Consider the following 24,590-nt stretch of genomic DNA (forward strand, 5'->3'; position numbering starts at 1 on the left):
GGCTCACAGAAGGTGTGCGGTTAGACCCCCATAATTTGGCAGGTACCCCCCCTCCCCAAGATCCCAGCTCACATGGTGGAAGGGAGAGGGGCTCAGATCCCACCCCCAAAAGATAAGCTCCCTCCAGAAGCTGGGGCACATGGGGGGGTCAGACACCCATAGATGGGCAGGAATCCCCCAGATCCTGGTGCACATAAAGAGAGGCAGGGAGCAGAGCTCAGATACCTCCAGAGAGGCCTGGGCGTTCATCCCAGCTCACCAGGTGGGTCAGGGAGACTGTCTCAGACCCCCTAGATGGGCAAGAGGCCCCAGATCCTGGCACACATGGTGGGATAAGGATCTGGGGGATCTGAGCCCCTCTCTCTATGCACGTGTACACTGAAGGGGTGAATGTGGGGTCCTGTCCCTATTCTCCCCCAGCTCCCTGCCACTTATCCTCATGGGTCCTTCACCTGATCCCCCAACTCCTCTAATGTCCCCTATCACCATTTATCCCTGGCCCCTTGATGCAGTCCCAAAACCCTGACTCTTCCACTCCCCATTGCACCATCCCCTAAAATGCCCTGCTCCTGCAGGCAACTGTTCACATGTCTAATTTTTTAATAAAAATACTTTGATTACATTCCTTCAAAATAAACAAAAATATGCCAGCCAACCTTTTCCCAATTTCTGCTCAAGGTGGGGTTTGAATTGAGGTTGGCTGAGTTGGTCAGATTTGAATAACTATTACTACGTATCCCCTTAAGCCATCTAACTGGTCTAAAATGTTGAGGTCTAGCAGTCCTGTTAACTTATCTGGCTGCACATGCTCACTATAATTAAGGCTACGTTTTAGTCACAGGCAATTTTAGTAAAAGTCACAGGCAGTAAACAAAAATTAACGGCCCGTGACCTGTCCATGACTTTTACTGTATACCCCTGACTAAAACTTGGGGGATAGGGGAGCCCTTGGGGGGTACCGCAGGTGCACAGGGGGGCGCCACAGATGCTCGGGGGGAGGGTTGGCGGGGCTGGGGCTGGGAACTGCTGCCAATGGGAGCTACAGGGGTGGTGCCTGCTGGCAGAGGCAGCACATGGAGCTAGGAGCTGTGGGAAGGGAGTTCCTGTAGCCCTTCCGGGGAGCCCGTCCTGGGTAAGCAGTGCCCTGCACTCCAGCCCTGAGTACCCCCACACCCAAACTCTTGCTGCTGGGGGTGTGAGACTGCCCCAGCAGCAGCTGGTGTGCCTGGCCCAAGGGCTGCCTGAACGGCTCAGGCAGCCTCTGGGCCTGGCACACCAGCCGCTGCAGAGGTCACAGAAAGTCATGGAATCTGTGACATACAAGGATCCTTAACTGTAGGATTAGGCACGTGAATAGGTCCTGAAGAAGAGCTCTGTGGAGCTCAGAAGCTTTTCTCGTGAACGGCAATTGGTCCAATAAAAGGTATTACCTCACCCACCATGACTCTCATACTTAACTTTGGAATTCGGTTTTGTTATGGATTTACTGACTTTCATCATGAATATTTCAAAGCACTAAAGAGTATGATTCAACTATCTGCTAAAAGTATTAAAAGAAACCTTAATTTTATCTTGATACCAGAGCACACAAAACCCTTTTGACTGTTTCCTGTGACTTCTATGTATTTATACCTTAAAGCCAATTGTCCTTTCAGGATTCCCAATAAAGCAGGGTGCATACTACAGAGCTGATTATCTTCCATGTAGATTAATTTCATGAAATGTAATTGGAAAATATTATGTCCAGTTCATCCCAGTGACTCTCATTTTAAGATTTCCTTATTTGCACTGGTATTTGAGGTGCCTTTGTAGCTAAGATGAACAAAGTGAAGTTTGAGTACGATCTGTTGAACCCAAATCATTTTGCAGACTTTTCCCATGATATTTTTAAATAATAAAAAAAGTACTTGATAATTCACAATATCACAGTATAGCACATAAGAACCATTAACTTAGAACTTGTATTATCATGATGTGTATGGAGCAGGTTGTGCTTGGCTGTCAAATATAATACAGCAGAATCCCGTTTATCCAATCTAATTGGGACCAGGACCAGATCTGATCATCAAAAATCCAGAGAATGGGAAAGTGTGTTGCTGCAGCAGCATCTAGTGGCCACAAGAGAGATTGCCCACTTCTGGCCCTGGAGTCCTGATCAGTTAATGTGGAGAGCCTAACAGAGGGTCAGATAAATGAGATTCTAATTCTACTGTATTTTAATGCTTAATTTAATTCCATCTCTTAAAGGGCTGGAGAAAATTGAACAGCTACAAAATCATGAAAATGAAGACATCTACAAACTGGCTTATGAGATCATTGATCAGTTCTTCTCTTCAGATGATGTAAGTATCTAGTAGCAGTGTAGTGTAATCTATTCTGCTTTCAATCATATTTAATCTTTTCTTACAAACATGGTTAAGGAAATAATTACAACAGTTCTTAAATCTGTGTGAGCGTTATAGCATTATTTGTGGTTGTCTCTGAGTAACATAGTGTCAGGTTGTGCATTTTTATTATTTTGCTACCAAAGAACATCCTCCCAAAGCTGCAGTATTCTCTCACGTGATACAAATAAATGATTCATGCTCTAAAACAAAACATCTTACTAAAATTATAATCTTTTCTGTCTTTATCAATAAAATAGACTAAAAAGAAAGACATTAATATTGACATCAAGAAAAACAAAATTGGTAGCACCAAATTAGCAGGCTCTATAACTTCAAAAATCCCTGTTTAACTTTATTCAGCAGCCATTTAAAAAGTGAAATCACAGGCTAGAATTAGAGAGTAGAGTATATGAAATGTCTGATACTCACCTCATATAACAAAAACCAGTACATGAACACTGTTTAATCCAGATTCATTTGGACAGCCAAAGTAATACTAACTTACACACACACATACTAAAACAGCATTAGAACTTCAAAAATACCAAAGGCATTGCTGGGTAGTTCAGTCATCTTGAGAATAGTCTGGTGGTGGTCTCATTTTAGAAGTATTCAAATATGTGCCGCTGTCTGTGTGTCCACACTACCATTTTTAGTGTGCTAACTGAAGCAGAACTAGCACGTCTGTCTATCCGGGCTGCCCTCTCAATTTTGATTCTTCTTTTCTTGTCCGAATAGTGTTGCTACACCCTCTCTGTCATTCAGTTTGTAAGTCATATTTGAATTCATAAAGTGCTTCGGGGTGATTCAGGGTGAAAGGTATGTAAATATAGTATTGCTGATTGTGAGCTATATGGCGTCAGACTACTACAAGTAGGCTACATCAGCATCTATAGTTTAGCTTTATCTATTGTTTAAAAAACTCATCTAGTCTTATAAGCATTAGAATCGTTCTGTGATGTAAAACTTGTTTCAACTAGTATTTGTCCTCTCTGTACCCATTCAAAGTACTTTTTTGTTTTTTTAATAGATTGATGAAGATCCTAGCCTTGTTCCAGAGGCAATACAAGGTGGAACATTTGGTTTCAATTCATCTGCCAATGTACCAGCAGAAGGGTTCCAGTTTTAGAGTGATATTTTGGTGGTTAGGTACAATGCAGCACTGAATAAAAAATGGTTTGACCCATCAATCTTGGCTCATGGGATCCGCTGCTGCATTAAATCGGGAAAGAAAATGTGAAGATTTCATTTGGAATCACAGAAAAGCCCAAATGAAGTCAAGATGGCGAGTGGGTGCGAGTGAGAATGAGTGGCAAAATGTAATGAAAAACTTCACTGAATGCTTATTTAGATTGTTCAAAGAAAAAGGGCTACAGGTCAAAGATCTTCAGTGCCTGAGAAGGAACAATGACTTACTAGAGCAATTGGGGGGGAAAATGCAGTACTATTATCATCAAGCTTTGTAAGCATAAAAGAGAATAGGATGCCCATATAAGTCCAAGGAGAATGAGCCCAGGCCTTGCTATGAAGCACCGTGTGAATGGACAACATTGAATGAATGTCTGGACTCAGCTGTGGAGCCAGGCTCATGTTTCAAACCTGGGGCTCTTCACTCATGAAGCAGACTCCTAGTCCTGGAGTGGCGTGTGTACGAGAGTATGGTTGTGATGCTGTATGTGAACGCATGCAAGCTTGATTCGCCTTCAGGGGGCTGATAATAAACCTAGTAAATTATCAAAATGAGTTCATAAGTGTTAACTTACACTGGACACACAAATAAAGACCGGTTTAGCAGCAGACTCTGGTTTACTCCTGCAGCCTGTTTTATTTTATTTTTTCCCTGTTTCTTTTAGTTATTTTTAATTTCTTTCCTGTATGGCTTATTATTAGTTGCTTGTAAAGTCAGAATTTTCAGGAAGGCTTCCCTGTGCATTTGCACCAGATGAATGTTTGATGTTATGAAAAGCTTTCCATATCATCAAAACAAATTTATGTAGATTTTTGCATGAAAAAACATACATTTCTCTCCAAATAGACTGTTGCAGTACATAAGTTGCCATAATAGTAGAAGACAGTAAAATGTGGTAATAAATTCATCATCCTTTTCATTTTCAAAGATAACATAATGATCTCTTTGCATGTGGTAATCTACAGCATAGCTCATTTTTAGATTTTGTTGAGTCCTGTAACCAAATGTTTCTTTTGTGGTAGAATACCGTGCTGTTCAATGTTACTTGTTTTCAAACTTTGTTTTCTATGAAAATGATATGGAAACTTCTAAAAATGAAATTTGGTGCATATGTACTGCTGAATAAAGACCGAAGAAGAGGTGTGAATAGATGTACAAATCCAATTCCTGGTTTGAATACCTTTAATAATATGCCTAATCTGTCCAATTGTTTTAGACTCTTTTTATCTTAGATGTAGGCAGCCATGAACAATCTATTTTGAGCCACTTTAGAGAGAAAACTTTGTATTTTTAAAACTTGCATAAAAAACATGCAAGTGTTTTTATAATTGGAGTAATACCTCAGTTTTGAGGTTCTGCACACTAAATTAAAGGTGACATTACAAATTTATACAAAAAGGAGAACTCTTTATAAGGTGGCTCATTGTAGGAAATGCTGTGCCTTCCCCTTTGAGCACAAGTGTTGCATGAACAACAGTTTGCTATAATAAAACATACCGGATTAGTCACCATTAGCATCTATATCTACCTTGTGTTTTAAAATCAACTGGCAATTCTGAAACACTGTAGAATGGATAAAGATTATTTTGTGATCATAACTCTTTGTTGGACTAGAGTATTTTTACAGCATTCCTTGTCATCAGAAACATGGTTAAAGTTTAAAACTAGAAGCAGCAGAAAACTAGCTTGTGAAATTTATCTAAGTAGAGTGCAGGCTAGGCTGTCTTGGGGAAATAAACGTTAAACCTTTAAAACAGCATTGTATTATTTGGTGTGTGTCTTTTTGTATAAACTTGAATTGTAGTGAAGAAGTTAAAAAGCATTTGTGTACACAAGCAGGCAAAAAATAGTTTAACAAAATGTTCATATAAACTGTTACTTCCATACCCTTTTAACCCTTTAATGTGTTTCAGACATACCTCTCAACCTGCCAAAGGCCCAAATATGGGATGCAATATGAGAGACAGACCCAAAGAGAAGAATAGGAACTGTTATTCATGTAGGGAATTTAAGACTGTAAATAGCTTTCTGCAACTTCACTTCCCTGTTTCTTTATATCTAATAAAAATAATATGCAATAATAAGTGAGAAGACACAATTTGTATAGAACATAAATAGGTTCAGGACTAAAATGAGTGATGCTTGAAATGAGGGACATTTCAGAGGAAGTTATGGCTTCAGAACCGACATAAGAGAGTTGATTACTTTCATGCATTATGTAAATCATACAGTACACTGGACCCTCACTAGAACGCAGGGTTTGGGATCGATGTGTGGTACCGCATTAATGCGGGGACCGCGTTAAAATGAATTGCAATTAAACTAATTACATTTGGGATCCATGACCGCAACTGCATGTTATGTGAATTTGCGCTATATAGATGCACGTTCTAGCGAGGATCCGGTGTATATTAACTATGTAATTCCATCAGATGTTTTGCTAATATTGAGCAGAATTGCATCTTAAGTAATTATGTTCCACCTATATTTTTACTTTCAATTGCATACCTAAATCTTCCCCAAAAAACACAGTTCACTTGTGAGTTTTCATACAGTCCTTTTCACAAGTAGCTCTAAAATGCTTTACAAAGAAAGGGAAGGCTAGTGTCCTTAAAGTTTTACAGATGGAGAAACTGAGGTATAGAATGACTTGCCTAATCTCACACCATGTTGGTAGCAGAACTGCAAGTAGAACCCAGGTTTCCTGACTTGAAGACTAGTACCCTATTCATTGGACAGTGTGCCTCCCTGGTTTAGTGTTGCAGGTTCAGCATGGTTGCCATATCTTTCCCTTTTGAGGCATCTTCATTGACTGCCTCTTTTCTGTATCATTACATTGGGATTTTTCAAAATCACCTAAATGAGTTCAGATCTTAATAGTGGGACTTGGATGCCTAATTTACTTAAGCACTCTTGAAATCCCACCCTCAGACTTGAAAACATTTTGCTTTTTGTGAAAAACTATACAAATGAACATTTTTCATAAATCTTTAATCTGTAACTTATGACTCAGTGATACAAACTTCACATTTTAATTCCAAAAGTCCTCCTGTATTTCAAATCAAGTTTACAGAAACTACTATTAAATCTTTGCATTTTTAATATAGTTTGTTAGAAAACTTTTGTATTCCTAATTGTTTAGCTTATACAGTGTAGCAATTTTGGTAAAGAAAGCAAAAACTAAATTATACAGAAGGATTGCTGAATTACAGAGGACTACATTTTCAGAAGTGAGTATTTATATTTGTGCCTGACTTTCTGAAGAAATTACTGACTTTTCATAGCAGTTAATATTTTTGTAGGTCTTGCATGCAATATTTTTTATTACAAAACTTAAATCTAAAAAGGTCAACTTATTAGAATGTTAATGTGGTTTAATAGATTTAGTCAACTTATAAAAATCAATTGTGTATTAATTGCTCTTGCAAGTTTTTTTTTTTCCTAACAGGTTTAAATTTGTAGCACTTACTGTACTTTCTAGACTGCTGAGAACATCAGCCATGAACCGATTTTAAGTAGTTACGGTCCAGGAAAATGTACTTTTAAGTGACAATATTCACGTTTGTGCCCCTGGAGCAAAATATGTTCTAACTAGTACAGTAGAGAATAATGGCCATGGTATTATAAAATTGGATGCCTAAAATTAGACTCCTTAGACCACCTAAATAAATGGCTAATAGATCTGACTTCCAAAAGAGCTGAGCATCACTTACGTTAATCAGAGCTACTGGGACCTCAGCAATTTTTAAAATCAGGCCACTTATTTAGGTGTCCAGATACTAATTTAGGATTTTGCCCCATGTCTTTGTACTTGTGTTTTTTTTTCAATGTTAACTTCACATTAGAAGAGGGTTTCTTGTACGTTCATTTCTCTTCCAGTGTGATATAGAATTACATACTGTATCCTACTATGAAGTGTTTTTTACCCCAGTTATCTTCTATGCTACAGAAGGTTAGGGAGAAGCAGTTAAATATCTGGTGAAATGTTGACTCTTAGCAGTGATTAGGGTATTCAAACAGTGTGGTAAGGCACTACAGTCTTTTGAACAAAATACACTTAATTACTAAGTATAGCTGGATTGCACCTAATTTATTGAATATACTTGTTTTAGCTGAAGCCTTAATAGCCTGTGACTTGAGATGGAGCCATTGTGTGTGCTGTTCTCAGCTTCCTGCCTTTTTAACGGTGATTTATTCTTTATTTAGTTTTGTTTTATTTTTAGTTTCAGAACAGTTGTGGTTGGTGGGGGAGTTACCCACCCTTTTTGCTTTAGGATTCCTATTTTTAGTTCATTAGACCTCCAGGTTATGCCAAAGACCCTGGGGTTTAAGCCCTGCCATATTTACCAGAGGTCTTTTTCTTAAAATGCTGTCAAAATGAAAGGATTGTATGGCATCTAAAGGCAGGTCTCAAAAAGACAGAGAAGCTGGATTGAAGTTCCTTCTAGTAGAACTCTCACTAGCCCCAGTGGCGTCCGCTTCCCACCCTGTCATACATCGTCCCCTAGGCTGCTCCAGTGACTCTTGCAGTTCGAGCAGTACATTCAGAAGCTAAGTCATCCAAGAAGAAGCTTCTTTCCCCAACTGTGGAAAAGACAAAGAGGGGTAGGTTATTCCATAAATCCCACACTGAGATGTCTGTCTCTCTCCAGGAGTACAGCTGAGGCTCTATCTGACTCTGGTACTAAGCTACTGGTTTTGCACAGCTTAAAGGTCTGAAAGGTCTCGTAACACAGGGAGCCGTCAGCCTCAGAACCAACTGATGCCTTGTGGTGCCAGCATGTGCACAGGCCACCTATTCGTGGTCTGGTACCATCACCGTCCCAGCACCAGAGCTGTAACGTCAAAGAAGTTCCTCTCCAAAGCGCCTCTGGTATCACCTCAGCACCAACCCCTTCTCCAGGCTCTGGTGCTGACTCAGACTTTTTGATACTATAGTCCTCTAGCTCCCTCCAGATTTCTTTCCCCAGAGGAACTTTTCATACTGGAGGTACTGGAGTCTCCCCTGCTATGGGCCCCTATGAAAGCCCCTTCCCTGATACCATTCAGACACCTGCAACTGCAGTCCCCCAGACTGAACCCCACTCAGGCCTTCAGTACCGGAACATATGTCTGATGCTCCCCCCTTTCAGCCCAGGGGATACTTCTTCAGACTCTGAAGTCTTGCTACAGGATGCCCTTGGCACGATACCATCACACCCTCGTGAACCACTATGCGGAAGATGATCTTCCGGGCCACACCAGATGCCCTAGATCCAGGAGTTGAGTACCCATGGCGATCCTCCCCCTATCTACTGAAATTCCTGGGGTTATGTTGGTGAACAATTTTATAGGCTCCCAGCCAGAAAGAGTCCCCAATACTTGCTGGTACTACAGCACTCACAGGCACCAACTGACCAATCTTTGGTACATGATTGTCCCCTTGTATGCCTCTTTGACAAGAAGAGGCAGTCAAGAACAGCAGGACCCATGGATTAGAGGGAGCTTACCCCCATCTGTGAAGTCCTCTTCATCTCGAGGCAGTCATGCTTCCACCACCCTCTTACGCTGATGACTTTCAGGCCTTCCAAGACTGCAAGAATGCCTGGCAGAATCTTTCCAGATTCTATTAGAAGAGATCCAGGAGTCTCAACACTCCTTTGTGGACATTTTAAATATCATCCCTCAGGGGAAAATCACCCTTCCAATCAATGAACCTCTGCTTATCGCCTACTTGCACAGTTTGCAAACACCGGCCACTATCCAGCCCACCTATATTATATTTTGTCTATGGGAGTAAACCATTTGTTTTCCCACCTCATTCCCAACTCCCTGATGGTGGTTGCAGCTAATGAAAAAAACACTCCAGATCCTCTCCTATGGTAACAAGTCCAACATTTAGACTGTGGGGGCTCTCTGATTTCAGATAGCAAATTAGCAAGCACTGTTTGCAAAATATGATTTTAACACTTGTTCGAGTTCACACATTTTATTGAACATCTGCCACAGGACCAGAGGGAACAATTTTAGGCGCTCATTTTGAAGGGTCAATTGATATCAAAACCCTCCCTCCAGGCTGCCCTGGAAATGGTTTATAGATCCTTAGCTATGGCAGTGGTTATGAGGAGAGCATCCTGGCTCTAGTTTTCCGGTCACCTGACAGAAGTGCCGAATACAGTTGAAAACTTTCCGTTTGAAGGGCCCAAGCTCTTTAATGCTGAGAGAGACTGCTGAGGGACTCAAAGGCGACCATACGGTCTCTAGGAATTTATGTTCCTGCAACAGACTGTTTAGTAGGTCCAAAACATCACTGCACTCTAGACCATTTCAGTACCATATGCCAAAGACTTTTCCTGGACCGTTTGGCTTTCAGAGGAGATCATCTAGACAGCAAAAAAAGGGGGGAATACCCCTTTCTACATCATCTGCACCTCCCTCTAATAATCAGTTTTGACATCTCGGTTGATACCTTGCATCTTCAGGCTTCCTACTTTCCTGGATCCTGTGCTGCATGATTCCATCCACCCTTACTTTGGAGACAGATTATCGCACTTCCTCTCGGCCTGGGAACATTGCCTCAGATAAATGGATCTTTGAGTTGATCAATATGGGATATTCCATACACTTCCACACTATTCCCCCTTCCTCATCCATCTTCAGGCATCTCTCTCATGAACAGCTCTTAACACAAGAAGACCACACTCTCCTACTCTTGGGGATGATCAAAGCAGTTCTCCCACAATTCTTTAGAAGAGGATTCAATTCCAACTATTTCCTAGTTCCCAAGAAGGGCAGAGGATGAAGGCCAATCCTCAACCTCAGAAATCTGAAGAGCTATATACTTTCCCAGCACTTCAGGATGTTGATGCTAGCTACTATAATCCCATCAGGAGACTGGTTCGTTGGCCTCAGCTTCCAGGTGCCTACTTTCATATAGCTAGCTACCCATCCCATAAAGGTTTCCTGTGTTTCATAATTGGCTTAGAACACTATCAGTTCCCAGTCCTTCCCTTCAACAACTCTCTCAGCTGTGGAGGTGCATTTAAATCAGTGTGGCATAGCAATATTCCCATAACTGGATGATTGGCTCCTCAGGGATCGATCAGCTCTCGAGGTCCAGTTGGCAACCTCCAAGGCTCTAGCCCTATTTCAGTCCCTGGGCCTTCGCATCAATCGGAGGAAGTCTACGTTCACCCCAGTCCAAAGAATAGATTTAGTCATAGTCACTCTAGACTCCATAACTGCCATTGTATCTCCCCAAAGAAAGATTCTCTACTCTGTCCAGTCTAATCTCAATGATACAACAAAGCCCACAAACAACTCCAAGGATGTACCTAAGACTCTCGAGGCCCATGTTGGCCTCCACATTTGTCATACTTCATGCACGGTTGCATCTCAGGTGCCTTCAGGCATGGCTAAGGACTGTGTATACCCCAAACAGACAGTCTTTCCAAATGCATCACACTACCTCAGAAAGTTCTGGACTTCCTCAGGTGGTGGAAGGACCTACTGAAAATCTGTGTGGGGACCTTAACCTCACAGATCTTCACAACAGATTCTTCTTTTTTCAGATGGGGGAACTCACCACCCAGAGGCCACAGTCCACATGAAGTGGTCTGCACAAAAGATCCTGTTCCACGTCAACATCCTAGAGCTGAGAGCAGTTCAATATGCTTGTCAACACTTCCTTTACACAGTACGGGGCCACTCCATCAGGTTAATGCTGGTCAACCAGGCAGCGATTAATTATATCGACTGTCAGGGCACAGCAAAATCCCCTCCTTATGTGAAGAGTTGCTAAAATTTTAGAACTAGTACATTCTCAATATTTTACTCAAACTGCATAGGAAAGAGCGAAGGTTATTCTCATAGCACTATTCTGGCTGAGACATGGTTCCTAAATGTCTTTCAAGCATGGAGCTATCCTGTTCAGTTAAGGTCCAGACTGTTTAATCTAGCAGGAAACCTTGTATTCACAAAACTTATCTTCAAAAGTGTAAACACTTCCATTCTTGGTGTTCTCTTCACTCTTTTCAAGCATCAGAAGTTGTGTTCTCCATCTGTTGGATTTAAAGTAGGGCTGTCAAGCGATTAATAGCGCTGTTAAACAACAATAGAATACCATATATTTTAAATATTTTTGGATGTTTACTACACTTTAAAATATATTTTGATTACAACACCAAATACAAAGTGTACAGTGCTCACTTTGTATTTATTTTTATTACAAATATTTGCACTGTAAAAAAACAATTATTTTTCAGTTCACCTCATACAAGTACTGTGGTGCAATCTCTATTGTGAAAGTGTAACTTACAAATGTAGAATTATGTACAAAAAAACTGCATTCAAAAATAAAACAATGTAAAACTTTAGAGCTTACAAGTCCACTCAGTCCTGCTTCTTGGTCAGCCAATCACAAGGTTGGTTATAATTTGCAGGAGATAATGCTGCCCGCATCTTGTTTACAATGTTGTCTGAAAGTGAGAACAGGTGTTCACATGGCACTGTTGTAGCTGGCGTTGCAAGATATTTACATGCCAGATGCGCTAAATATTCAAATGTCCCTTCATGCTTCAACCACTGTTCTACAGAACATGCTTCCATGCTGCTGATGGGTTCTGCTTGATAACAGTCCAAAGCAGTGTGGACTGATGCATGTTCATTTTCATCACCTGAGTCAGATGCCACCAGCAGATGGATGATTTTCTTTTTTGGTGGTTTGGGTTCTGTAGCTTCTGCATCAGTGTGCTGCTTTTTTAAGACTTCTAAAAGCATGCTCCACACCTCGTCCCTCTCAGATTTTGGACGGCACTTCAGATTCTTAAACCTTCGGTCGAGTGCTGTCGCTATTTTTAGAAAACTCACTTTGTTACCTTCTTTGCGTTTTGTCAAATCTGCTATGAAAGTGTACTTAAAACAAACATGTGCTCGGTCATCATCTGAGACTGCTATAACATGAAATCTATGCAGAATGCGGGTAAAACAGAGCAGGAGACATACAGTTCTCCCCCCACGGAGTTCAGTCACAAATTTAATTGATGCATTATTTTTTTAATGAGCATCATAAGCATGGAAACATGTCCTCTGGAATGGTGGCCGAAGCATGAAGGGGCATATGAATGTTTAGCATATCTGGCATGTAAATGCAATGCCGGCTACAAAAGTGCCATGCAAATGCCTGTTCTCGCTTTCAGGTGACATTGTAAATAAGCAGGCAGCAGTATCTCCCATCAATGTAAACAAGCTTGTTTGTCTTAGCAATTGGCAGAATAAGAAGTAGGACTGAGTGGACTTGTAGGCTCTAAAGTTTTACACTGTTTTAGTTTTGAGTGTCGTTATGTAACCAAAAAGAAATCTGCATTTGTAAGTTACATTTTCATTATAAAGAGATTGCACTTCAGTACTTTTATGAGGTGAATTGAAAAATACTTTATCATGTTTACAGTGCATATATTTGTAATAAAAATAATAATATAAAGTGAGCACTGTGCTTTTTATTCTGTTGTAATTGAAATCAATATTGAAAAATGTAGAAAAACAGCCTGACCTATTTCATAAATTTCAATTGGTATTCTATTAGAAGTGCAATTAATCGTGATTAATTTTTTTCATAGAATCATAGAATATCAAGGTTGGAAGGGACCCCAGAAGGTCATCTAGTCCAACCCCCTGCTCAAAGCAGGACCAATTCCCAGTTAAATCATCCCAGCCAGGGCTTTGTCAAGCCTGACCTTAAAAACCTCTAAGGAAGGAGATTCTACCACCTCCCTAGGTAACGCATTCCAGTGTTTCACCACCCTCTTAGTGAAAAAGTTTTTCCTAATATCCAATCTAAACCTCCCCCACTGCAACTTGAGACCATTACTCCTCGTTCTGTCATCTGCTACCATTGAGAACAGTCTAGAGCCATCCTCTTTGGAATCCCCTTTCAGGTAGTTGAAAGCAGCTATCAAATCCCCCCTCATTCTTCTCTTCTGCAGGCTAAACAATCCCAGCTCCCTCAGCCTCTCCTCATAACTCATGTGTTCCAGTCCCCTAATCATTTTTTAATCAGGATTAATTTTTTTGAGTTAACTGCAATTAATTGACAGACCTAATTTAAAGATATAAGCTCCATCGGTAAACTCAAAGTATATTTGGACCCATTATAGCCTTCCATTCACACATCAAAGACTTCTCCATTTTTGTCCACCTCACTAAAGCCAGATTCCTCAAGGGCTAACACAACTTGTTTCCCCCTGTATGGAACCTGGCCACCCACTGTGACCTTAATTTGGTTCTCAGTCCCTGAGGAAACCCCCTTTAATGTACAGCTGCCTGTTCTCTCCTCCACCGCTTCCTCAAGACTTCATTCTTTAAAGCCATCACTTAACTAGATGACTGGGAGAGCTTGGAGCTTTCATGGCAGATCTGCTATTTGCTGCCTTTTATAGGATATTGTAACAATTTGTCCCTATCTTCACTTCCTCCCTTAGAGGAAAATACAATCTTCGTTGCTTTTAAATAAGTTTTAGAACAACCCCAGTATTAAGAATTCTGACAGTTTAGCAGTTTTCTCTGTAGAAGCAAGGTAGACATTTCACTATCTGTGATAAGTAAGCCCTATGGCAATCGAAAAAGAGCAAAAAAACTAGCTATCGTAGTCTGCATGTGTACTGCATTAGATAATTTAGGCTTTGATCCTGCAAACACTTATGCAGGAGTATAATTTTACTCACATGAGTTTACTTCAGTGGAATTACTCATATGAGCTAAGTAACAGATATGCAAAAGTACTTGCAGAATTGGTCTTTAATCACTCAAATTAGGATTATATTGTTTGGTGCTTGCAATTAGTGTGGTCCACATATTTTCTGGACAGTGCTGATTGCAACAATGTGGGCCAGATTCATTAAAATGTTAGAATGTTCACCTTTTGAATAGTATATTGCGAGGCTGCCAGATAATTTCCTGACGAGCACAAGCAAAAGAAGGGAAATGCCAGTATTTGTGTAACCTAGCCAAACCTGAGGAGAATGTAGTGAAAGGCATCTCTCTAGTCCCAGGGCGTTCTCTCTACAAAATTTCAAAGGCAAACTGGATGTGTCGGAGCATATAAACAAAAAAAGATGGCAAGAACCATTTGCAGTGGGAAGTGTTAGGTAACTTAAATATAGGAGTTTCTACCACCTCCCCCTATAATAGACATACTATAGTTATACAAGGAATTAAATGATATATACTAGAAAGAAAAACATCTTCTTTTCAGTACTTGACAATGGCAGAGTCTCCAAATTACCGGCAAGAATGCTGGTCACAAGACTGCAAACGATTATTTTTTTTAAATCATACATCTGGATCAAATAGACTTTATTAAAGGAAATTTAGTAGCAGAAAATATGTAAAGTTTACAAACTGCTGCTGGTAGTCAATAAGGTTTGGCTATTGCCAAAGTAAGTCTCAGGAGACCTACAAAAACTCTGAAAGAATTAACATCACTCCAACAACCACAGTAAAAATTTGCTGAAAATTCAACCTATGTAAAAGTAATTAAATTTCAAGTTTTCTCACACTCCCCTACTCGATTTCCTAGTTTCTGAATAAGCACAAGACAACATGTATTTTTTCCTCAAGCTATTAATGTTGCCACACATGTTCGATATGAAATCTTTCATTATACATGATCATTTTGTTACCTGTAATGAGTTCTTGGTTTTCATGTCTAAGTTTATAGAAAAGAGCATTGAATGGTTGTTAAATAGTTATATTAAAGAGCAGTCTGGGGCTAAAAATAAACAACTTATATAAACATGATTCAAAATGGCTCTGGTATGCTGGACAGAAGTGGAGCTTTCTGGTTTTTAATTAATTATGTTATATCCACATCACCAATGCCAGATCACAGCATGGGGCTGTTTTCCCCACATTTACGACAGTTTAGTAAAATGTTTCGTTCTGTGATCTCTGAACACCTATTAAGAATATATCAGCACATCAAAACTTGTCCGTTAATTCCACCAATTCATCCGCATGAATCCTCCTAATTATGGATGACACCGATAATTTTGGCTAACAGATTAGCAACCCATTTACACCAATTTAGTAAGCCTCTCTGGTCTTTATACCAAGTGGTATCAGGATTCTTCAATCTCTTTGTTTGTCATCCTGTGCTGTGTTATGTCTTGTTTAAACTGCAAACTCCTTGGAGCAAAAATACATTTTACTTAGTCTATAAATTGCCATGAACATCTAAATTCAGGAGATATCAGGGAGTCTAAATTTAATTTGCACTCATGAGGAATTGCACTCAATATGGGTGCAAATAAATGCAGGAGCAGTTTTTAGAGACTGCTTTTGTATATTTGACTCAGTTCTCTCAGGATTATCCACATTAATAGTTATCATAGGTACTGACCTGTGGAAGCTGTACAGCCTTCCCAAGTTATACAGAAACTACTGTCCTGATAGTTGGGGACAGCACCTCCAGTTGGCACTGTGTATGACAAATGCCACATATGACATTGACTATGTATAAGTACAGGTCTAGTTGTAAGGGGCTATGACTTACATTGTCAATAGCACAATAAGGCGTTTTGTTAATATGTATTGCATTTTTGTGAGCTATTTTGAAAAGCATACTGATGAAGATTATTTGAATTTATTTCTATCATGTTACACAATACTGTTCTGTAATTGTGGAGATACTGGAGGATCCAGCATCAATGTAGTGTTCTGGATTACTGAAGTTTGTGTTCTAACCTAAAGGTAGATACGTTGCCATCGATCTATTACCCCATAGATTTGTGGGCTTCCATATAGGTTACCTATTTTGTACCAGTTCCCATTCTTAAAGATGGATTATCCTTGGTGCCTGGTAAAGCTTTCAATTTGATCAGATTTGGGATGGGAGGATTTAGGGTGAACAGTGCAATAAGGCAAGACGCTTTAAGAATGAACAGTGATCTTTGTTCCAATAAATTTTGCTTCAGTGCACTTGTGGTACACAGCCAGCACAAACCCATTTTTGGAGGAACAAAAGGATAATTCCTTCCCAAACACAGAACAGTCACCATTTCGGCTAAAGATTCACCCTTCAGATCTGGCGGGCGGAACTGCCCTAAAGAATTATTTTCAGGGATTTGCTCTGACTTTAGCTTATCTCAGGTTTTCAGCTGTCTAGGGCCCAGCAGCTACTACTTTTTGCCTCCTGTAGTCTCTGTGGGATAGACAGTGCTGTTGAAAGCCACTACCCAACTCAAGCATCCTACTGTAATTACAAAGATTCACCACTCTTGATGCAAAAGTACATACTTTTAAGGCAGCATCAGTAATGGACTTACAAAATGGGTGCAACCCTTGCAACTGTGCATGAACCACAGGATTATGGATACACATGGTGTTGTGTTAATTTCCTTTCTGTTCAAACAGTAAGCAAAATGTTTAAGGTGATATCCCTTTAACAAAAAGAATGGAATATTCAAATCAGCATGTTCTAAGGCAGGGCATTTGGAAATAATATTTGTAGAGAGCTGGGCTGGGCTGAAGAGAAGCTGAAGGCTGATAGGAAAGAGAGATTAAAAGGAAAAAAAGAAGTATTAAAGCATTAGAAAGATGCTGGAAGGAATAAAAGAGAGAGAAGGAATTGAGAAAAGTAAAATAGGAAATATGGAAACAAGAGTAGTGAATTTGGACAGGGTAAATAGTTTTACAGTTCTTAGCAGTGGCATCACTATTTATATTTTCAAAGTGCAAAATATGACTATTATCCCCATTTTATGGAGGAGGGGACAGACACAGAGTAGGTTGTGACTTGCCCAAGGCCACAAAACTGCCTAGATGGGTTTAAGAATAACAATACTTTAGTATCTAGATTGGTACAAATAAAGGAAAATGACACTAAAAAATGTTTTAAAAGTAACATAAATTGATCCTGATTCCAGTCTCCTACTGATTTTATACTGGTGTAACCCCAACTACCATCCATTGATTTAAACTGGGGTAAGTAAGAGCAGAATCAGAGACATTATTTGTCATAGTTTGTAGTTAAACAGAAAAAAATGGACTGTAATCACAAAAACCTATAAAAAAAAAGGAAGCACTGGTAACAAAAAATGGTAACCTATCCTTAACTGTTGTTCCTTTCGATGTAAGGCAGACATATATTCTATGTGAGTGGGTGAGTAACTCATGCACCAGAGCTGGAGAACTTTGCCTAGCAGTACCTGTAGGGGTGGCACTTACACCCTCTGGCCTACCCCTCCCCATGCTGTAAATGGGTGGTATCACCCTGAGCCCCTCAGTTCCTTTGCACCGAACATCAGTAGTATAGACTCCGCTGCAGAAAGAATGGAGGGCAGGTCATGGAATACACATTTGCATCACATCTCAAAAAACAACAGTTACAGTTTTTCTTCAAGTAGATGCAGCCATGTATTTTATATGGATGACTCACAAGCAGTATTCGTCTGAGGTGCAGCTCAGAGTCTATTTAAAGGAGGACTGCAGGACTGCCTGCCCAAAGTTTGCATCTGATCTAGACGCTGCTGTAATGGCATAGTGGTTTGCAACAGTATGCACAGAGGACCAAGTGGACACCTTGCAGATATCCAGTATAGGAATGTCCTTTAGAAATGCCATTGATGTTGCTTGAGCTCTCATGGAATGAGCTTGTACACCGTTAGGAGGCACAGCCTGGGCTATTTTGTATGCTGTCATGATACAGAAAGTTATCTACCTGGAGACTGTCTGTTAAAAGATCTCTTGACCCTTCAACAGATCCACACATGATCCAAACAGTTGAGGTGATGAATGGAAAGGTTTAGGTCTACCAGATAAAAAGCCAGACGTTGCCTGATACCCACTGTGTGAAGATGCTGCTCCTCTGGAGTTGAATGCAGCTTAGGGAAGAACACTGATATGTAATTTGCTTCAAGTGAAAATGGGAAACCACCTTAGATAAATACATAGGGTGTGGCCACAGGATTACTTTGTCTCTGGAAAATTGTGTGTAAGGAGACTCTGAAATCAAAGCCTGTAACTCTCACACTCTCCTTGCAGATGTTATAGCCACAAAGAAGGCAGTTTTCTGACACCGATGGGAGAAAAAAGCTCTGCAACATGGCCAGCAGGTGCCAGGGAACAAAGGAGGATGAGCCAATAGAAGCTATAGCACCAGAGAACTCCTGAACTAGAGGAGAATCCTGGATTGAGAGGCAATGCAAGTTTGATGCCGCCTGATATGCCATTGACTTGGAGACAGTCAGCACTGGTGCTGACATCATTGGATCAGACTCAACAGATGCTTCATGATCAGAACTAGAGTTGACAGTACAGACCCTTACTGCTCCTGATGCTGTACTGGGGCGCAGTTGGACAGACCTGCTCCATTCTGCATGGAGTATGGTGCTGGTCTGCACTCCTCTTAAAAAAAGGAGTCTCCCGGAGCCATAGAATGGTCCCGACTTGTTTTATGGAACCTCTTCCTTGCATAGGGTGACCAGATGTCCCAATTTTATAGGGACAGTCCTGATTTTTGGGTCTTTTTCTTATATAGGCTCCTATTACCCCTTACCCCCTGTCCTGATTTTTCACATTTGCTGTCTGGTCACCCTATCCTTGCCACACCAGAGGCGGGTGAACAACCCCTTTTCCTCTGCAGGGAGATACCAGAGCCTGATCTCAGATTGGCATCACTTGTCAGATCTGAAGGTGACTGCTGATCAGAAGAAGGCCTCAGTTCTGAAGTGGGCCTCATGGCCTGCTCCAACAGGTGCTGCTTCAGCTGCAAGTCTTTCGCCAACTGAGTCCTCTCTGTGAACAACTTGCTGATGGAACAGCCCTCTTTAATGTATGCCTTGCTGAGACACAAGCACCTCGTTTGGGGGGTGCTGTTGGGGATGGCCCGCACTACACCACAGACAATGGCAGGGCAGCCAACTATTCTGCTAACACTTAAACTGAACCTAAGATACTACTACAATATACATGATAAAGTTCTCAGAAGACAGAGCAATAGTGTGAGGTGAAGACACCACACCAAGCTCTGACTCTAGTCCAGGGGTGGGAAAACTTTTTGGCCCGAGGGCCACATCTGAGTATGGAAATTGTATGTCGGGTCATGAATGCTCACAAAATTGGGGGTTGAGGTGTGGGAGGTGGTGAGGGCTCTAGCTGGGGCTGTGGGCTCTGGGGTGGGGCTGAGGATGAGGGGTTGGGGGTGCAGGTAGGTGCTCTGGGCTGAGACTGAGGGGTTTGAGGGCAGGAGGGGGATCAGGGCTGGGGCAAGGGGTTGGGTGTGGGATGGGGTGAGGGCTCCAGGCAGCGCTTACCTCGAGCAGCTCCCAGAAGCAGCGGCATGTTCCCCCATCCAGCTCCTACCCAGAGGTGTGGCCAGGTAGCTCTGCGCGGTTCCCCGTCCGCAGGCGCTGTCCCTACAGCGCCCATGGGCTGAGAGGGCGGCGCGTGGGCAGCGTGTGGAGCCCCCTGGATGCCCCTACATGTAGGAGCCGGAGGAGGGACATGCTGCTACTTCCAGGAGCCATGCAGAGCAGGGCAAGCCCCTGACACTGCTCCTGGTCTGGAGCCAGATTAAAATGCCTGATTAAAATGTCTGGAGGGCCAGATGCGGTCCCTGGACCGTGGTTTGTCCATCCCTGCTTTAGCCACAGGCCATGAGAAGGAACTGAGGGAACTGAGACAGTTCCGTCCTTATGCAGCCAGGGGTGGGGTTATGACTACAGGGCGTGACCATCACTCCTATGGGTACTGGTAGGCAAAGTTCTCTCATTCTGGTGCATGCAGTGTGCACATCCCCACATGGAATACATGGCTGCATCTACTCAAAGAAGAAGCATCATTTAGGGTGAATGCCAAATCCATTTCCTTTTACGTGGCCAATATTTGTGACTAATGGAGATCATTTTCTTTTAGTATTGACTACTGAAATACATCACATTTTGTATGAGAAGGCAGGAACTATCTTAATAATTGAACAGCAGGGAGGAATGTGCTCTGCACTCGTTACAAAACAGGCAATCTGATTTGAAACCCCTTAGACCTGATTCTATATTACACTAGGTCTCTTTGCGCTGCTCTGGCAGCATCTTAAAGTGAGTGTGTAAGGGCTTGTCTATACACACAGTTGTTCCTGATTAACTTAATGTGTGGACATTTTTATTCCAGAAAAAGTGTGTCCACACAGGAGTTATACAGCAACTATACTTTAAATTCACCCCACCTTAATCCACATTGACTTTCAAGTGCAGGCAAGTTCTAAATGTAAATGGAACTAGTTTTAAGGCAGTTTTTAAAAATTTGGGACTAAATCATGATATTGTCGATGTCAATGGGAGATTTGCTTTTGATTTCAATAGGATCAGGATTTAGGGCTTTTCAACTCATGACAGTTATTCCAAAATAAGAATGTCCACATATGGAGTGACTCCAGAATAGTTATTCTGATTTAAATTCACACTGTTTTATTCTGGTATAAGAGTGCCTTTTTCTGGTTTAGCTTAATCTAGTTCCTGATTGGATTAAGCTAATTTGAAAAAAGGCACTCTTTTGCCAGAATAAGAGTGTCCATACATAGTTATTTAGGAATAGCTTTTCTGGAATAACTTAATGTATCTGATGAAATATTTTGATTGAGAATCAGATCATCTGGCATTAAGGTGAATTACATTATAGGTCCAAACCTGAACTCTTAATCAGACAACTTCCCCTTAAAGTCAGTTGCGCTGCAAGTGTCTAAACTCATGGCAGAATTTACAATATTAATTAGTAAATACAGGATTTTAATTTGTTGTTCATGGGTGGTGGGTATCACAGGCCAGGGGAGGCTAAGCCTGGCATGGCCCTGCCCACACTCTACCTCCAGGCCCCCTCCAGCTTCCCACTCTTCCCCCTTCCCACTCCCACCCCGCCTCAAGACTAGGGCAGCCTGTGGCTAGGACTTGGAGTGGCTGGGGCCAGTGCTTGCACCACCTGACGCTCCAGGGCTGGAGGCGCTGGGACTGCACCACCTACCAAGCACTCCAAGGCTGGGGGTGCTCAGGCAGCCTCAGGTGGCCACAGTGGGGTCTCTGGTTGGGGGAGGGGCAGGGCCTCATGCAGAAGGGGTGGGGCTGGGGCTAAGCCTCCCCCAACAGGGTTCACATGCCCTCCCACGTTGTTATGTAAGTTGTAGTATTTGAGTTAGCATCTGAGTCTCATCTTGCTTACCTTCTAGTTTCTGATAATGGACCTGTTCCTGCTGAAATCAATTACAAAACTCCCACTGACTTTAAAGAGCGTGGACCTGCTCATTCTATGAAGTACCCACTTCCATTGATATCAAAGTTGATGGCCACAACTTCTCTAGCCAGGGAAGTTTTGTATTTTTTTTTAAGGTATTAGCAAGAACCGATTTACTGGATGCTACCTTTTACAATAGCATACAAGCTATCTTGTATTGTCAGAAATCCAAAATTGAAAATGTTCTGATTCCCCAAAATTTTCACTTTGAGTTTATCAAAAATGTGAACACTTTAAACCATTCTCCTTCATCTAAAATTCATTTTCCGTGGAAAAAAAAGTTTTGCTGTAAAATTTCCCATCAGCTCTACAATTAAATCATACATAATGACGTTAGTAATTTTCACTTTTTGGTTGTCATGTATTAGTTCAATGTTGCACTTATTGGATTTCAGAGAATGCGGAGTACTACTGATTTTAAATTCCAAGCAAACTATTTTAACTGATTTTTTAAAATGCTAAAAATATTTAATTAGATTTTGTAATTTTTTAAATGAAAACTACCTGTCTACTTAATGCTATATAAAAAGTCAGAAATACCTAATGCTTTGTTCATAATAATAACACTCTTTATTTAATTAATTATGCTATTGTGGTTGGCCTTCTAAAAGAGCTATGCAAATTGTGAGCCTCATTGATTTCAATGGGGCTAGAATTTAGCCCACTTATCTATAAGGGGACTTTTTATTACAAAATGTTTTGGAAAGAAACTATTCTGTTACTTAAATTTCAGCCTTAAGTAGAGTTTGAATAATCTGTTGCTGTATAAAAAGCTTACTAATGTATCTATCTCTTAGGTAAGCTTCTGTTCACTCTTTAGTTAGTATGGTATATTTTAAAAGAAATCTTAAAACTGTGATATGTGTAAGACTATAAAAGAGAGAAAATAAAGTTTTATTGTGTGTACACACACGTGTGTGTGTGTGTGTGTATATATATATACACACACATAGCTAAGACAAATCCTTAAAATACTCTTAACACTGTTACAACATTCAACAAGATGCAGAGTTGCCCAGTTCAATAGCAAAGGAACACAGTGGAAGGCTTGTGGAAGCCCAAATCCCCATTAACCACTTGAGGACTTGCAAATCTAAATTAAACTTGGCAGTGTCACTCCTATGGAGGACCATTCCCTTATTTTTAGTAGTAGTTTTAAGGCAGTTTTTAAAGATGCTGTTTTATGGTTTTGCTGCATAGCTCCTGGAGAGCTGTAATCCTTTTGAGGATCAGTTTTAAGGCACTTTGGTGGAAGTCTTCCTTTCTGGTGAGGAAGGATTCTGGTATGTCACCTCCTGATCTCTCCATTCCAGGGAATTACTTGAAGGATGCTTTGTTGGAAGTCTCTCCTTTTGACAAGATGGATTTTCATAGGGCAGGGAATACTTTCTCATTTGGGAAGTTATTTGCCAGCGGGTGAGGCAGGATTTTGCTGCATCAGTCTCTTATTGTAGTGTGGAAAGGAGGCTGAGTAGTGTCCTTCTTAGGGGGGAGGGTGATCAGTCTCTTGCCGCAGTGAAACAGGGATTTTCCTGGAGTGAGAGTCAGTCACTAGTTGTATGAAGAGCAGTCTTCTACCATTTGGGATTCAGTCTCTCCCTGTACAAATGGGAGACTCCCTGTACAAATGGGAGACTCCCTGCCACTTGGAATTCAGTGTTGCCCTGTATGAAGGGGAAATCCTCTTCTATTTGGGGCTCAGTCTTTGCCTGTATGAAAGGGAGACCCGCCTCCATTTGGGTCAGTTTCTCTCCTTATGAAAAGGAGGCTCCCTGCCAGTCGGGGTTCAATCTCCCCCTGTATGATGGGGAAACTCCCTGCCAGTCGGGGTTCAGTCTCTCCATGTGTGAAGCAGAGACTGCCTGCCATCCCAGGTTCCGCTTCCCCCTGTACCAAGGCCACCACCTTCTCATTTCGGGGGTCAGTCTCCCCCTCCGATGCGGGGAGGCTGCTCTCTGTGTCACTAGCCCCTTCTCCCTCCTGCTTGAGGAAGCTCGGTCTTTTCCTCCTCCGCGCCATCCCAGGAGGGGAGAGACCTGCGGCAGGTCCCACACGGGCTGAGGCGCTGCAGCTGAGGCCGGTCGCAGTGGCCGCTAAGGCGCAGGCTAGTATGGAGAGGAAGAAGCTTTGGCCAGGGGTCGAGGAGAAGCCACGGTGCTGCAGTTCCTTCTCAGTTCGGAGTCTGCTCCGGACTAACTGGAAGAGGCAGGAGCACAGCGCCGCGGCGCCAGCAGCGAGCAGGGTGGCCAAGCCATGCAGGAGGGGAGCGGCCACTCCGCCCCGCCGCAGCCCCAGGAAGTCCAGCACCAAGGCCCCGTAGCCGCTCAGGATGGCCAGGACGCAGCAGACAGCTATAGAAGCCATCAGGACGCCTCCGGCCCGACCCAGGAGCGGGGAGTCAGGAGCAGGATCTCTCGGGTGCACGGCCCAGACCACCCCTAGTACCGACTGGTTCCTCCCGTCGCCGCTCGTCACTAGGACCCAGCTGGGGTAGGCCCCGGCCGTGCACATCACGCCGAGGGCTAAGCATTGGGCCACGGCTGCGGCCAGGCTGCCCTGTCGTCTTCTGCCTGCTGCCGGGATCAGCCGACGCCGATCTTCAGAGATCGGCTTGCCGTGTGCCGCCTCCTCCGCTTCCATGGCGGCAGCGCTCAGAGTCCGGGACGAGGGAAGGCGAGTCAATGCCGCAACCCGCCGTGCTGCGCGGCTCCCACAGCCTTTGAAATAACGGGACACCGGGCAGCGCAGTCCGCGCCACT

General features: G+C 42.1%; 1 protein-coding gene across 1 annotated transcript in view; it reads left to right on the forward strand.

The window, feature by feature from the left end:
- KPNA4 (karyopherin subunit alpha 4) overlaps positions 1-5,332 on the forward strand; it is a 62,088-nt gene extending 56,756 nt beyond the window's left edge. Inside the window, exons 16-17 of the mRNA XM_084638897.1 lie at positions 2,248-2,342; positions 3,418-5,332. Of these exons, the coding sequence (XP_084495023.1) occupies positions 2,248-2,342; positions 3,418-3,516 (194 nt within the window). The 3' untranslated portion in view covers positions 3,517-5,332. The remainder of the gene's footprint in view (positions 1-2,247; positions 2,343-3,417) is intronic.
- The last annotated feature ends 19,258 nt before the right edge of the window (positions 5,333-24,590 follow it).

This window comes from Lepidochelys olivacea (assembly GCF_965140295.1).
Source record: "Lepidochelys olivacea isolate rLepOli2 genome assembly, chromosome: 9".
NCBI lineage: Eukaryota > Metazoa > Chordata > Testudines > Cheloniidae > Lepidochelys > Lepidochelys olivacea.